The sequence below is a fragment of the Uranotaenia lowii genome, chromosome 2, assembly GCF_029784155.1.
Source record: "Uranotaenia lowii strain MFRU-FL chromosome 2, ASM2978415v1, whole genome shotgun sequence".
NCBI classification, from domain to species: Eukaryota; Metazoa; Arthropoda; class Insecta; order Diptera; family Culicidae; genus Uranotaenia; species Uranotaenia lowii.
In genome coordinates this window covers 331,812,793-331,827,217 of record NC_073692.1, presented here as the reverse complement: position 1 = coordinate 331,827,217, position 14,425 = coordinate 331,812,793, and the positions used below count along the sequence as shown (strand labels likewise).

Here is a 14,425-nt window from a genome sequence, read left to right as displayed (position 1 = left end):
AGCTTAGATCGAATTTTGGGACAGGAGCATTGAATTTGCGAAGTCTAGGTTCAGGGCGGGTTGATATTTCAGGGATAGATACTTGGTATTTTTACAGGTAGTTTTCGGTACGCTGGACCATAGGTACTTTGGGGGTTCGGTTGTAGGATAGCCAACGGATCGTTTTGATGAAAAAGTTCTTTGCGATGATGTAGTCAAAAGGGATCTGTCCACTTTCTGCCATAATAGAAACGATTTTCATTAATGCGGTCACCGCCGCGACTAAATAGGCCCAATCCGTGAAGCATCGTAGGCATCAGCTATCCATGAAGGAATCGAAATAGTGACTTTTTGGGCCCTATTACATAGGACGAGTCGAGTAACTCGACTCGACTCCAGTCACTTTCGAGTTCAGCGAAATGACGTATTACGGTAGTCGAGTGAAAAAGCCGAGTCACGAACTTTCAAGCAGTCGACTCAGTCGAGCTACTCGACTGAAATTCGACTCAACTCGAGTACTGTAATACCAAAATGGCTTACTCGAGTAAAATTACTCTTGACTCGTCTTATGTAATAGGGCCCTTTAAGTATATTTAGTTTGGGTGAAGCTCATTTCCGAACTTGGTTTGCATGGTTGATGAATTTGAGTTTGTCATCCACCAGGACTCCAAGGATGCGGGTTGCGTGGGCAATGGGGATAAGTTTGTTGCCCATGATAAGTGGAGGGAGTCTGTTCAGCTTATTTTTCCTGATAATAAGATGCATTAGTTTTGACTTTTCAGGAGCGAAGGTGAAACCCATGGACGGTGTCCAGTTGTCTACCTTATCCACGGCTATTTGTAGTTGCTTTCGGGATAGTACGAAGTAGGAAGACACGGATATCAGGGTAATGTCGTCGGCGTAGGCCAGAACATTTACGTCATCTGGAACTACATCAAAGAGCGATTGCATCCCGATAAGAAACAACGTTGGAGCCAAGACAGAACTGCTGCTTTCGCTTGAAATCTCTGAAGTTGTGACTCCTATCAAGAAGCCGGCATCCTTTTTTCACGATTTTAAGAACGCCGATTTTGTCGCTATTTCACAAACCCTTGACGCCATCGACTGGAATTCTGAGCTCGAATCTTCCGACCCAAACGCCGCTGCTATGAAGTTCTCCCATATCATCAACTACATCATCGATCGTCACGTACCAAAACGCTCAGCAGCCTCTGACCTACGTGCTCCCTGGGTCACGAAAGAATTGCGACAAATGAAAGCACTCAAGAACAAAGCCCTCCGCTACTACTTGAGGCACAAGTCTCTCCACGCCAAAAACCAGTATCGCAAACTTAACGCAGCTTATAAACAAGTATGCACGTGTTGTTACCAGGGCTACCTTATCCGGATTCAGCGTGGTTTTAAAACTAGACCCAAATCGTTTTGGCAGTACATTAAGGACCAACGGAAAGAATCGGGCTTACCGTCCTACATGTTTTTGGAAGACAAGTCGGCGACCTCGGACCTTGATATTTGTAACCTTTTCGCTGACAAATTCCGTAGTACTTTTGATTCTGGTTCAATATCCACGGACCAGTTGACTATGGCGGCTAGTAACGTCCCACGTCAGAGCACTTCCTTTCATCACATCGTAATTGATGACGATACCGTCTTGAAGGCGACTGCTAAGCTGAAATCCAGTGTTTCTGCAGGTCCGGATGGCGTTTCAGCGACTTTTCTAAAACGCTATATATCACATATGCTGACTCCTATAAAACGAATCTTCCAATCATCGCTCACGGAATCCACGTTCCCTTCCATTTGGAAAGAGGCTTACATGTTTCCGGTCTACAAAAAAGGTGACAGGAGGAACGTTAACAATTATCGCGGTATTTCTGCCCTAAGTGCGATCGCCAAACTGTTTGAGCTGGTTGTATTAGATCCATTTTTCTCGTATTGCAATTTTTATTTCTCTAACGAACAACATGGATTCATGCCCAAACGCTCTACGACAACAAACCTGTTGACCTTCACATCTTCCGTGCAAGACAGTTTTGCCATGGGATCTCAAACCGACGTAATCTACACCGACCTGACCGCAGCTTTCGACAAGGTAAACCACAAAATAGCCATAGCCAAACTAGATCGTATCGGTATTTGCGGCTCTTTGCTGGAATGGTTCCATAGCTACCTGGTAGGACGGAAACTTATTGTACGATCAGGTGAATCATTTCCAATCAATTCCCTGCCTCTTCTGGAGCACCTCAAGGGAGCCACCTAGGACCCACCATATTCCTGATCTACTTCAACGACGTGCTGCTGCTTCTCGATGGACCAAAACTGGCGTATGCCTACGACTTGAAATTGTTTCAATCCATCAACAGCCCCGAAGATGTCAACGTCTGCAGAGCCAGTTTAACATCTTCGCCGCCTGATGTGATGTCAATTGCCTTCCCTTGAATCGCAACAAATGTACGGTAATTTCGTTTTCACGCAATCGGCTACCGCTATCGGCTGATTATTTTCTTGGACATGAGGCAATTGAACGAGTTGAGCATGTCAAAGACCTTGGTGTGATCCTGGACGAACGGCTGGATTTCAAGATCCACACAAACTACATCGTCGATAAAGCTTCTAGATGCCTGGGTCTTTTATACTGCATGACAAAAGACTTTAAGGATATTTATTGTCTCAAGAGTCTTTACTGCAGCTTGGTTCGATCGTCCCTCGAATATGCCTCGGCTGTATGGTGCCCCTACTACCAAAATGGTGTAAGAAGAAAAGGGGTTTTGGCTTAAGGAAAAGAAGAAGAGAATTGTTTCTTCCTCTTTGCCAGGCTAGCTCAGGTTGTTCTAAGCAAAAGCAATAAATTTAAACATGTCATTACATTTCTCAAACAAATTATTGATGGTCAAGCCATCCTTTTTATTTTGCCCTCAGGCTCATTCATCTGATTATTTATGGTGTGTGAAAGCAATGAATAAACAGCTGACTTACGTGCATTTCACTGGATGTTCCGGACTCGATTCGTCCCAAGAATGACGATCAATTGGTCGGTCATCGTTGACCCAGAAATCGCAGAAATCGCTCGGGTGGCGAACGCAGCAACAATTCGCATTTGGATGTCCTGACAGCATACTTGCGGTTGCGGTAGATTGCCTTCTTCGGTCGACGACGATTCTCTGGCCTGCGTCAAGGCCGAATCGTTCTCCACCGGCAGCCGTCGGCTTCGATTCCGTGCAGCTTCTACCCGGATTGTTCCGGAAAACCACGAACCGTTCCTCTGATACTCTCGACCACTGTCGAGCACTTTTCTGGTGAAATTCTCCTCCGTGCAATCCGGATTCTTCCGGAATCTGTTTCCGGTTCCCTCGAACTCCTCGACCACTGTCGAATCTCCGTCTGGTACCTTGTAGCGATGAATTCCGGCTTCTCCGGAAGTCCTGCGATTCCTTGATGACCATCGACCACTGTCGAACTGCTTTCTGATGCTCTTCGGTTCCCGCTTGTTTCCGCACGCGTACTGTTGTCCGCTCGCACACCGTTGACCAACTCCTGGGAGAAAAAGAGGAAGAAAAGAAGGGGAAAAAGAGAGCCCTGCGGCACCAACAACGTCAGCAATTTAGCACAACATATTTTGTCTGTTGTTTAATTTCTCACCCTTTTGTGAAGGGGCTCTCGGGAACTTTTTCCCTTCCGTTTGCCGGTTCAGTTGCCGGGATTACTTGGCACTTTTCCTCTTCTCCGGGTGCTCGTTTGTTGGTTATTTTCCGTGCTTTCGTCTCCAACTATTGAGTGTGGGGAAAAGTTTTTTAATAAAATTTGCTCGAATGCAAATTGGTGCCGTAAACTCACCTCTGCGGGTTCCCAAAGTAGCCAAACTCTTTGTGACCGTCTTTCCAACGGCTTGGGAAACCTTCGCAGGTTGTTTTCGTCACGGAACAGCAGCACGATTCGGCAAACAGCCGTTCTCGGCTTTCTTCCTCCGCTCCTGACACGAGAAGAAAAGGCAGAGAAGGAGTCGTTAGGACGAGTTCTGTGGCAAATTGGATGTTTGCAATCAGTGCTAAATTCACTCTATTTTGATCGCTTACCTTCTCTCTATTTGGTGCGTTTCCCGTTTAGGTAGATTCAGGGGCTTTGGTTTCCGAAATCGCGACAACGAGGCACACTGCATCTATCCCGCACTTTTTCTTTTGTCGAATGACAATCCCACGGAAGTGCGTGAAGTTGAGCCGGTGCTGGTGTTTTCTTGATGCTTTTTCTTCCTTGCCCAGTTTTCTTGCGGATGACAACAGTACGGTTTCAGTTTTCTTCAGGTCGGTTCACACTTTTTGTATACACGGAGCGAAATCCTTCGAAGTTTTTCTCATTCGGTGACAATTATTTTGTTTGATGACATGTTATTTATCCGAATTGGTTTATTGAAGACAAAATAAACCAAGTATAATCTTATATGTTACACAGCATTGCCACAACAGAAAATTTTTTTCATGAGACGATGTGAGTCGGCTCATGAAAAAAATTACAAATTCATCCGAAATTTGGTCGGAGATAATATTGATCAGAAGGATTGAGCTAAACTCAAAATGCTTATTAACTAGCTTAGTTGCGTGGCCCTATAGGCACACCAGATGTAGTGCACATAGTACAAGACGAAGATACTTATTCTAACCAATAGTAACACCAGCGAATTCTGGCAAATGGTGATCAAAATTGCGTCACCTAAATGTGACAAAGTCACCGACCAATATCTTAAACTTGCTTCTCATAACGAATTTCTGCTGCAGCAAACACGCAGAAACGATCAAAAATCTTTACTGAGCAAAAGGATTTAGATCGAACAATGATAACGAAACTTAACGATACTATTTACAAGTATTTACAGAGAAACATGATGGTTTTATTTACAGGTTCGTGGTGATTCGTAGAGTTCCAGGAAAAGGAGGATTTAGTCTCCTAAATCAGAAAGAGCCCAGAATAGAGGTTTTACCGCGCCTCCAATTCGCGTTCCTTTTGAATTTTCTTACTGACCCCCGAAAATTTCTACGAATGTTTGTATTTGGATTTCTTGGATAATAAGAGTTATTAGTAGAGAAAGTAGCTTCAAATCCTTTACGTAGTACAAATACAAATAGATAGTGATGGTTGTCGCTTTCGGTGTGCACGGTTTGTCTCGTCCGGCGAACGGTTTCTTCTCCTTCAGTATTTCTTTCAGTTCGACATCAGTTTGTAGCCTTCATAGCTATGTGTCAGTTTTTCACGATCTGAGAACGGCTAGGTTTTGTTGCTCTTGTTTTCCTGTTCTCAAGCTTGGTTCTTTGCTGTATCAATGATGGTTGTGGTACTTATAAACATTTTCTGGTGGAGAGGTAGTTGCAGAGAATTTTGTTGCTCATCACATCATTTATGTTGTTTTCGGAGATTTCTCGTTGTTGACCGGCATGGCCGTGTTTACATAGCTTGATTTCTTAGTGCGTGGTGCTTTCGGCAGTTTGCGAGAGTCGATATGGAAGTAGCGACCGTCATAATGTCTACCCCTCACAACTTCTGCGCAAAACTCCGTAGGTGCTAACTCTTTCGCCCGTTTTGAAGTCCTGATTGTCGTTTCGACAGCAGCGACTTGGTGTTTGGAGCTACTGTACTTAGATTTCCCGTATTCCAATATCCCGAGCCTGAAGGGGCTGGTTTTGCCTTCGACGTTTCCTTCAGTTCGTATAGGTTGATGGTTGGGTGTTGGTTGTTGTCAGTTTGTCACGGTCTGAGAACGGATGTGTATTCTTGATTCTTGTGCTTCGTTCTATCAAGCTTGGTTGATTGCTGCGTTAGCATGATTGTGGTATTCTTGAACATTTTCAGGTGGAGAGGTGGTTGAGAGATTGTTGTTGCTCGTCACACCTTGGATGTTGTTTTTGGAGCTGTGCTCGTTGTTGACAGGCTTTGCCGTGTGTACATAGCTTGATTATTTGGGCGTGTGGCTTTCTATAGTTAGCGAGAGAGAGTCGATATGGTAGTAGCGGCCGTCATGATGTCTACTCCTCACAACTTCTTCGCATAACTGTATTTCGTGGTGCTGAATCCTTTTTCTGATGTCCTGACAATCCTTTCAATTGCAGCGACGTGGTATTTGGAGCTGCTGTACTTGACTTTCCGAACATTCCAATATCCCGAACCTGGATGGGTTCTCTGCGATGGTGTGTAGCGCCTGGCTACGGTGTCTCACCAGTGCTACTATCCCCAGCGCTGCTACGCTGCTTCACGATGACAGGATTGCCTTCTGGACAATAAGTGGCGGCAATCCCACGCGAGGTTGCCGGCCCTCTCCAAATTCTGAAGAACTTCCTGGCAGAGTTCTTAGAGTCCATCCAGCCGACGCTGGTCCCACGCAAGGCCGTTGTCTCCTTCATAAACGCCTACTTCGTTGTGTTCGTCGGTGTGCTAGCGACGAATTAGCATCAGCTGTGTTCCGTTGAGTTGTTTGAATTGAAGAATTCTGCAAATTTGCTCCGAGTTGTTGGTGGCGAGGATTCAAAGATGATGTTGGTCCTTCAGCCTTCTCCATTTCGTGTTTTGTGCTCTGAGTGAGCTTGTGGTCAGCGTTGTTGCTTACATAGCTTGAAACTTAATCTGCTTTGATGTCTTTCGCGTGATAGCGTCCGCGTTTCCCGCTCGAGACATCTTCTAACTCATACCGATTCGCACCTAGCACATTTCGAATAACTGCTGGCACGAACTTCGGATTCAGCTTTTGGTTGGCATGATCAGCCTTCGATGACAGGTTGAACTTCCTTCTCCAGACTACATCACCAATCTTGAAATCTACCGTCCGCTTCCTTAAGTTGTATCGCTGCTTGGACTCTTCGTGACCTTTCTTGATCCTCTTCGTGATAAACTCTTGGATTCGCTTGATTCCTGACAATCGTAGATCCTGTGTGATCTTCGGATCATCCGCGGCGTTCAAGTGTTGTTGTGCGTAGAGATCAGTGTGTAGAATCAAATCACGGCCGAAATTCGTGAAGTGCGGGCTGACTCCAGTGACTTCGTGCTTCGCGCTGTTGATCGCTGCGGTGATCGCCGGTAGATTCTCATCCCAACGGCGATGGTCTTCGTCGATTAGCGAGCGGATGCATGTGATCAATACGCGGTTGGTGCGTTCGGCGTTGTTTACTTGAGGACAGTAGTAGGCGGTTCGCATGTTGATGATCTTGTTGCGTGCCAGTAACGATTTGAATGCGGCTGATTCGAACTGCTTGCCATTGTCGGAAAGTATGATCCTGGGTCGTGAGAACTTTAGAAACACCTGTTCTTCCAAGAAACGTACCATACGGACTGAATCTGCTGCTCTCATCGGTTGCACTATAACGTACTTCGTTATCCAATCTACTACGACAAACATGACAGTGTTTCCCTGCTTTGAACGCGTCAGAGGGCCCACGAAATCCACCGAGATCAGCTCCCATGGAACTTTGGCTGGTTTGGCATTCCCCATTTGCGGCATCATCTTTGTGTTCGGTGCCTTGCTAGCTTTACAGGTGTCACAGCTTCGAACAAAACGGCTAACATCGTCCTGCATCTTGGGCCAGTAGAAGTGGGTTTGGATTTTCTTCAGCGTCTTATAGAATCCCAGGTGAGCTCCTGTTGTAGAATCGTGAAACCTTTTAATTACTTCTTGCCGACTTTCAAGTGGAATTACCTTCTTCCATGTGTGCGTGGTGATTCCGGTTTCGTCGCGACATCGACAGTTCTTGTACAACTCTCCGTCGATCGTTCTAAAGTCTGGATACTTGTCCTGTTCTTTTGTGACCCGCAAAACAAGTTCTTTGTACCAGGTGTCCTTCGTTTCGTCCTTGGTGAGCGTAATTGTGGCGACTGCTCTCGACAAGGCGTCCGGAACCACGTTGATTGTACCCTTTCGGTAGCGAATCTCGAAATCGAAGGCATTCAATCTGAGTATCCAGCGACTGAGGAGTGCCGTCGGATTCTTCATCGACTTTAAATAACTCAATGCAGCGTGATCGCAATGCACGATGAACCTAACTCCTTCCACGTAACCGCGAAACTTTTCTATGGACCTTATTACCGCCAAACATTCCCGTTCTGTGGTCGAATACTTCCTCTCCGATGCTGACAGCTTTTGGGAGAAGTAGCATATGGGATGTTCCTCGTCGTCAATCTCTTGGGTGAGCACAGCTCCAATGGCGACATCGCTGGCATCACACGCGATCGCGAACGGCTTTGAATAGTCCGGCATAGCAAGAATCGGTGCGGAGACCAACATTGATTTCAGCTTCAAAAATGCCTCTTCTGCTTCCTTGGTCCAGCGAAATTTAACCTTGGTCCTGGTGAGTTCCGTAAGTGGTGCTGCAACCTTGGCAAAGTTATGGATGAAGCGACGGTACCAATTGCAGAGGCCCAAAAAGCGCTGCAACTCCTTTCGCTGAGCGGGAACCGGAAACTTCACTATGCATTCAACTTTTTCATCGTCGACTTTCCATCCCTGCTCGTTCAAGACATACCCTAAGTATTTAATCTCCTTCCGGCAAAACATCGATTTTTCCTTGGATATTGTTAGGTTTGCTATTCTCAGTCTTCGAGCGACTTCTTCCAGTGTTTTCAGATGCTCCTCAAAGTCTTTTGAACAAATCACGATGTCGTCGAGGTAGTGAAACACGTGCGGTTCCATGTCGGCGAAGATGTGCGTCATTACCCTCGCCAGCGCTTGACTAGCCGTGCATAAACCGAAAGGAACAACACGAAACTGATAATGACCCCGAGAGGGTACTGTGAATGCAGTTAGCGGACGAGAATCTGGATGTAATGGAAGCTGCCAAAATGCGTCCTTTAAATCGATGGTCGAGATGTATGTGCAACCGCTTAAATTGTTGATGATTGACGAAATTTGTGGAATCGGGTAACCTTCGTTGATCATCACACTATTCAGGTGGCGGGCGTCCAAGCAGACACGACATTTCCCGTTTTTCTTTTTCACAGCGACGAGTGGGTTGTTCCAAGGGGAGAACATGGCCTCCTCGATGACATCCATGGCCAACATCCTGTCGATCTCCTTATTTACCTCCTCCAGCACGTATTTTGACATCGGATAATGCCTTTGTTTCTTCGGTGGTGCGTTTCCAACGTCGATACGGTGCTCATATAGCTGTGTTCTGCCTAATTCGCCATCTTCTGCTTTAGGAAATTGCTGTACAACCATCTCTAACCGGTTCTGCTCTTCATCCGATAGTGTCTTCGTAACCTGTTCTTCTGGAGGATCTTCTACATCTGCTTCTGTCGTCATGGATTCCAGCGTACAACACACGGCCTTAACACCAAAGGTGTTCCAGAAGTCCATCCCCAAAATAATACAGTCTGGAATTGACGGAACTAATAAAACAGGAAGTGTTTCGTTACGATTGTTGTAGGCAATAGGCAGGCGAACGAAGTTTGATATCATGTGGCTCGTACCATCTGCTGTCTTTATTCCACCTTGCACCGTTCCTTTCCGTAATCCTAGATCGTCAACTATTCGTGTATGCTTGCCGCCTAGCAATGAGCAATTGGCTCCGCTGTCTAATAGTGCTTTCATCCTTCTACCTAATACTCCGATGATTGCATGCGGTCTGTTGTCATGTCCGGGATTTATGATGATAGCATTTAAGTGTGTCAATATCAGATTTTCATTGAGAGTGTCGCTTGGGTTAATTGAATCATCCCTCTCTACTGACGATTCCCCGCTTCGTAGTTTCCCGCGCTAGAACGACATGATGTGCAGTTGCGCAGAGTGAATCCCTTTTTGCCGCAGCCATGACAGAAATAGAAAGTCTGCTCCTTCTCACAATCGACGAATCGGTGTCCTGCTTCTTCACAATTCCAACAAATTGTCAGAGTTCTCCGCTGGTCCTGTGAGTACTGTTTGAGTTGCCGTGCCTCTTGTGTTTGCCAGGGTTGTCTGTTCTGCTGAAATTGTTGTTGAGTAGTCAGGTACTGTTGATTTGGTTGGTTGGGCTGATACTGTTGATTGTAATTCGCAGATCGTTGCTGATGACCTTGCCACGGTTGCTGCGAATGCTGAAATTGTTGATTTTGATTCCCCGAATACTGCTGCGTTCCTTCAAACTGTTGCTGTTCTACCGGATACCGAGAGCTCTGCCACTGATGTTGTGTAGCCTGCAGCTGTTGCTGTTGCGTGTACTTCGGATAAGGTGATTGTTGTTGTTGGTTGAGTGTCGACGGTTGATTCTGCCTATTTGTGGTCCTGGGATGTCTACGATCTACAAAAGTCTTGATGGCGTTGATCTGCTCCGTCAGCTCTTCCATTTTCAGGTGCCAATATTCTTCGTCGTCTGCTTCTGCCGCTTCTTGTAGTCGAGTTGTTGCTACAGATTCTCCCGCTTTGTTCTTTTCCACTAAATTCACCTTCGAGAAACGCTGGTTGTATGACGGTTTCTGCTGGTTCTTCGGAGTAGCCAACCTCGGTGCTAATAGCGATTCCCTTGGAATAGACATGCGTTGTTGTCTATCCAGCAAAAGCTTCATGTTGTCTTGGGTCTTGCACGTCCGAACTAGCTGCTCCAGCGTTGTAGGGTTCGCTGCTGTGACTGCTGATAGGTAATCCATGCGCATGTTCTTTTTTACCAGGAACAGCTTTTCTGCGTTGGACATCGGTGGATCGGCAAACCGGAACAACGTAGAAATGTCTTTGAAGTATTGATCGAACGATTCTGCTTCACCTTGGTAACGGAAAAACGCCTCAGCTCTCAGCAACTGACCATGCTCTTCACCTAGATAGTCACGTCGAATGATACGCTTGAACGCGTCCCACGACACCAGTTGACGTTGGTTATCTGCATACCACTCTAGCGCATCGTTCATAAGTAAATGCTTGACGCCTGACAGCAACACCTCATCGGAAATATCGTCCGAAACCGCAAAGCTTTCAACTCGATCCAGGAACGTGTTGAGATTCTCGACGTCTTCGCGCCCCTTGAAGAAGAAACGCCAGTGGTGTATCGCCTTCTGCATCCTGCTATTCTCGTCATTTCTGCGTGGCTGAAGTTGTAGCTGCAACAGGTTGTTCAAGAGCTCGTTTCTAAGATCGTCGAAACGCTCTCTTTCCGTGCTGCTGTTTCCTGCCTGTGCTGATCTGAAGTTACGTCGATTACCTTCGTTGTTGTCTTCAGTTGATTGCTGTAGTTGTTGATCACGGTTGATTGCAGATGCATTGTTGTTCAAAACCCGTTGTGGTTGCGCATGAGGATTGGGGAGAAGGTGTGGAGGGTTGTTGGTTTCGAAGTCGTTGTTCAACACTCGTTGCTTTGGAACGGCTCCTGTCTGTTGATGTGGCGAAACTCCTCGCCCTCGTCCTCGGCTTGTGTTGATTGGTGAACCTGCCTGAATCGTGGTGTTTTGAATACTTGCTGAAGCGTTAAAAATCTCAGCAAGACTGCTTTCTCCTCCGACTCCTTCCTCTTCCGCTGCCACTAAACTAGAGTTTGCACTAGCACCGTTTTCAATATGCGCACGCACTTTTTTGAGCAACTCGCTTACGATTGACTGAAGGGACGTGAGAACATCAATAAGATAGTTTGGTGGATCTATGATTTTCAATCTTTGGTCATAATGAAGCAATCTAGCTCTAGCTACTTTAAGATCCTGATTGTTGTTTGTTTTGCAAGCTAAATCGGCAAAAGTTTGCAGATCTTTAATGCCAACTGTGCAATTCTCAATATTGATTGTAGGACTCATCACATGAATTGAACTATTGTGAAAAAAGTCCTTAATTTGTTCTTCTTGAAAAAGTGCTTTTAAACGCAACACTTTGCTGCGATGTGTAAGTGAATTCACATTCAAAATGTGTCGCAACGCTAATTCGTAAGCGATCTCCTCTTCTGATAGCAACGAAAAATCCATCTTAACTATAATTTACTTACTTTGTATTGTACTTGTTATGATGATAGCTCTAAATGCTACTTACTTTAAAGCAGCAAAAACGAAATATGAATCCAAAGACGAACCAAACAATGAAATCTTAACAAGATTTCGAAAATTAACGATAAGGAGGAAAAACCATCGAAAAACCATGAAATTCTGTTGTGCTGTGTGGGTTTTTAACGTTGGGTGCCATGTAAGAAGAAAAGGGGTTTTGGCTTAAGGAAAAGAAGAAGAGAATTGTTTCTTCCTCTTTGCCAGGCTAGCTCAGGTTGTTCTAAGCAAAAGCAATAAATTTAAACATGTCATTACATTTCTCAAACAAATTATTGATGGTCAAGCCATCCTTTTTATTTTGCCCTCAGGCTCATTCATCTGATTATTTATGGTGTGTGAAAGCAATGAATAAACAGCTGACTTACGTGCATTTCACTGGATGTTCCGGACTCGATTCGTCCCAAGAATGACGATCAATTGGTCGGTCATCGTTGACCCAGAAATCGCAGAAATCGCTCGGGTGGCGAACGCAGCAACAATTCGCATTTGGATGTCCTGACAGCATACTTGCGGTTGCGGTAGATTGCCTTCTTCGGTCGACGACGATTCTCTGGCCTGCGTCAAGGCCGAATCGTTCTCCACCGGCAGCCGTCGGCTTCGATTCCGTGCAGCTTCTACCCGGATTGTTCCGGAAAACCACGAACCGTTCCTCTGATACTCTCGACCACTGTCGAGCACTTTTCTGGTGAAATTCTCCTCCGTGCAATCCGGATTCTTCCGGAATCTGTTTCCGGTTCCCTCGAACTCCTCGACCACTGTCGAATCTCCGTCTGGTACCTTGTAGCGATGAATTCCGGCTTCTCCGGAAGTCCTGCGATTCCTTGATGACCATCGACCACTGTCGAACTGCTTTCTGATGCTCTTCGGTTCCCGCTTGTTTCCGCACGCGTACTGTTGTCCGCTCGCACACCGTTGACCAACTCCTGGGAGAAAAAGAGGAAGAAAAGAAGGGGAAAAAGAGAGCCCTGCGGCACCAACAACGTCAGCAATTTAGCACAACATATTTTGTCTGTTGTTTAATTTCTCACCCTTTTGTGAAGGGGCTCTCGGGAACTTTTTCCCTTCCGTTTGCCGGTTCAGTTGCCGGGATTACTTGGCACTTTTCCTCTTCTCCGGGTGCTCGTTTGTTGGTTATTTTCCGTGCTTTCGTCTCCAACTATTGAGTGTGGGGAAAAGTTTTTTAATAAAATTTGCTCGAATGCAAATTGGTGCCGTAAACTCACCTCTGCGGGTTCCCAAAGTAGCCAAACTCTTTGTGACCGTCTTTCCAACGGCTTGGGAAACCTTCGCAGGTTGTTTTCGTCACGGAACAGCAGCACGATTCGGCAAACAGCCGTTCTCGGCTTTCTTCCTCCGCTCCTGACACGAGAAGAAAAGGCAGAGAAGGAGTCGTTAGGACGAGTTCTGTGGCAAATTGGATGTTTGCAATCAGTGCTAAATTCACTCTATTTTGATCGCTTACCTTCTCTCTATTTGGTGCGTTTCCCGTTTAGGTAGATTCAGGGGCTTTGGTTTCCGAAATCGCGACAACGAGGCACACTGCATCTATCCCGCACTTTTTCTTTTGTCGAATGACAATCCCACGGAAGTGCGTGAAGTTGAGCCGGTGCTGGTGTTTTCTTGATGCTTTTTCTTCCTTGCCCAGTTTTCTTGCGGATGACAACAGTACGGTTTCAGTTTTCTTCAGGTCGGTTCACACTTTTTGTATACACGGAGCAAAATCCTTCGAAGTTTTTCTCATTCGGTGACAATTATTTTGTTTGATGACATGTTATTTATCCGAATTGGTTTATTGAAGACAAAATAAACCAAGTATAATCTTATATGTTACAATGGCTCGGAGTGTATCGATGCCATCCAGAAGCGTTTTTTGCGTTTCTTTCTCCGGAACCTGAACTGGCAAGACCCATTCCGACTCCCCAGCTACGAAAGCCGCTGCCGCCTTATCGACATCGACACGCTGCAGGCCCGCCGGACCGCAACACGGGCCCTATTGTTGCCGATCTGCTTTCGTCTAGAACCGACTGCCCTGCACTGCTAGAAGCACTCCAACTCAGCGTGCGATCCCGAGGCTTGAGGAATCGTAATCTTCAGCTCTTTGCTCCTCTCCGACAGAATAACTACGGAGCTAATACAGCGCTAATTGGTGCAATAAGGACGTTTAACCGCTTCTCCGATCATTTTGATTTTGGCGTTTCGAGGGAATTATTCCGTAGAAGAATCCTTAGTGCTTTAAGTATAGTATAGGGTAAATTCCGTGTAATTGTAGTTTGTCTTCAATTTTTAACCTATCATTTGGATCAATATGTGATCTGTTGATGAAATAAACAAATAACAAATGACAAATGCAGAGTCGTTAGAGTATTGTTGGCCCAACAACAGATGGAAACGGCTGGAGCGATTGGAGCCACTCAAGCGTTTGATTTTATCCCAAACTTTGGCGGATGGAGTTTCAGGATTGATTTCTTCCACAAAGTCCCTCCAA

General features: G+C 45.8%; 2 protein-coding genes across 4 annotated transcripts; both read right to left on the bottom strand.

The window, feature by feature from the left end:
• Nucleotides 1-2,752: 2,752 nt before the first annotated feature.
• Nucleotides 2,753-4,807, bottom strand: LOC129747836 (uncharacterized). Of its 2 annotated transcripts, none has more exons than XM_055742196.1 (4): nt 4,053-4,807; nt 3,814-3,994; nt 3,619-3,746; nt 2,753-3,555 (listed from the first exon to the last, which is right to left on the bottom strand). In XM_055742196.1, the coding sequence occupies exons 1-4, from the start codon at nt 4,133-4,135 to the stop codon at nt 2,952-2,954; spliced, it is 996 nt and encodes a 331-aa protein (XP_055598171.1). In that variant the 5' UTR covers nt 4,136-4,807; the 3' UTR covers nt 2,753-2,951. The 2 variants fall into 2 exon arrangements, with proteins under 2 accessions (XP_055598171.1, XP_055598172.1); XM_055742197.1 differs by having other exon boundaries at nt 3,814-3,949.
• A 7,295-nt stretch (nt 4,808-12,102) lies between these two features.
• Nucleotides 12,103-13,600, bottom strand: LOC129749125 (uncharacterized). 2 transcript variants are annotated; one of them, XM_055744010.1, is made up of 4 exons: nt 13,403-13,600; nt 13,164-13,344; nt 12,969-13,096; nt 12,103-12,905 (listed from the first exon to the last, which is right to left on the bottom strand). In XM_055744010.1, the coding sequence occupies exons 1-4, from the start codon at nt 13,483-13,485 to the stop codon at nt 12,302-12,304; spliced, it is 996 nt and encodes a 331-aa protein (XP_055599985.1). In that variant the 5' UTR covers nt 13,486-13,600; the 3' UTR covers nt 12,103-12,301. The 2 variants fall into 2 exon arrangements, with proteins under 2 accessions (XP_055599985.1, XP_055599986.1); XM_055744011.1 differs by having other exon boundaries at nt 13,164-13,299; nt 13,403-13,599.
• Nucleotides 13,601-14,425: the final 825 nt, after the last annotated feature.

Coding starts and splice junctions, on each gene's coding strand:
- LOC129747836 (XM_055742196.1), bottom strand. CDS start 4,135: ATGCAGTGTGCCTCGTTGTCGCGATTTCGGAAACCAAAGCCCCTGAAT. Junction 3,995..4,052: donor ACGCACCAAATAGAGAGAAG/GTAAGCGATCAA, acceptor AATTTGCCACAG/AACTCGTCCTAACGACTCCT. Junction 3,747..3,813: donor TACTTTGGGAACCCGCAGAG/GTGAGTTTACGG, acceptor CACACTCAATAG/TTGGAGACGAAAGCACGGAA.
- LOC129749125 (XM_055744010.1), bottom strand. CDS start 13,485: ATGCAGTGTGCCTCGTTGTCGCGATTTCGGAAACCAAAGCCCCTGAAT. Junction 13,097..13,163: donor TACTTTGGGAACCCGCAGAG/GTGAGTTTACGG, acceptor CACACTCAATAG/TTGGAGACGAAAGCACGGAA. Junction 12,906..12,968: donor GAGAGCCCCTTCACAAAAGG/GTGAGAAATTAA, acceptor TTGGTGCCGCAG/GGCTCTCTTTTTCCCCTTCT.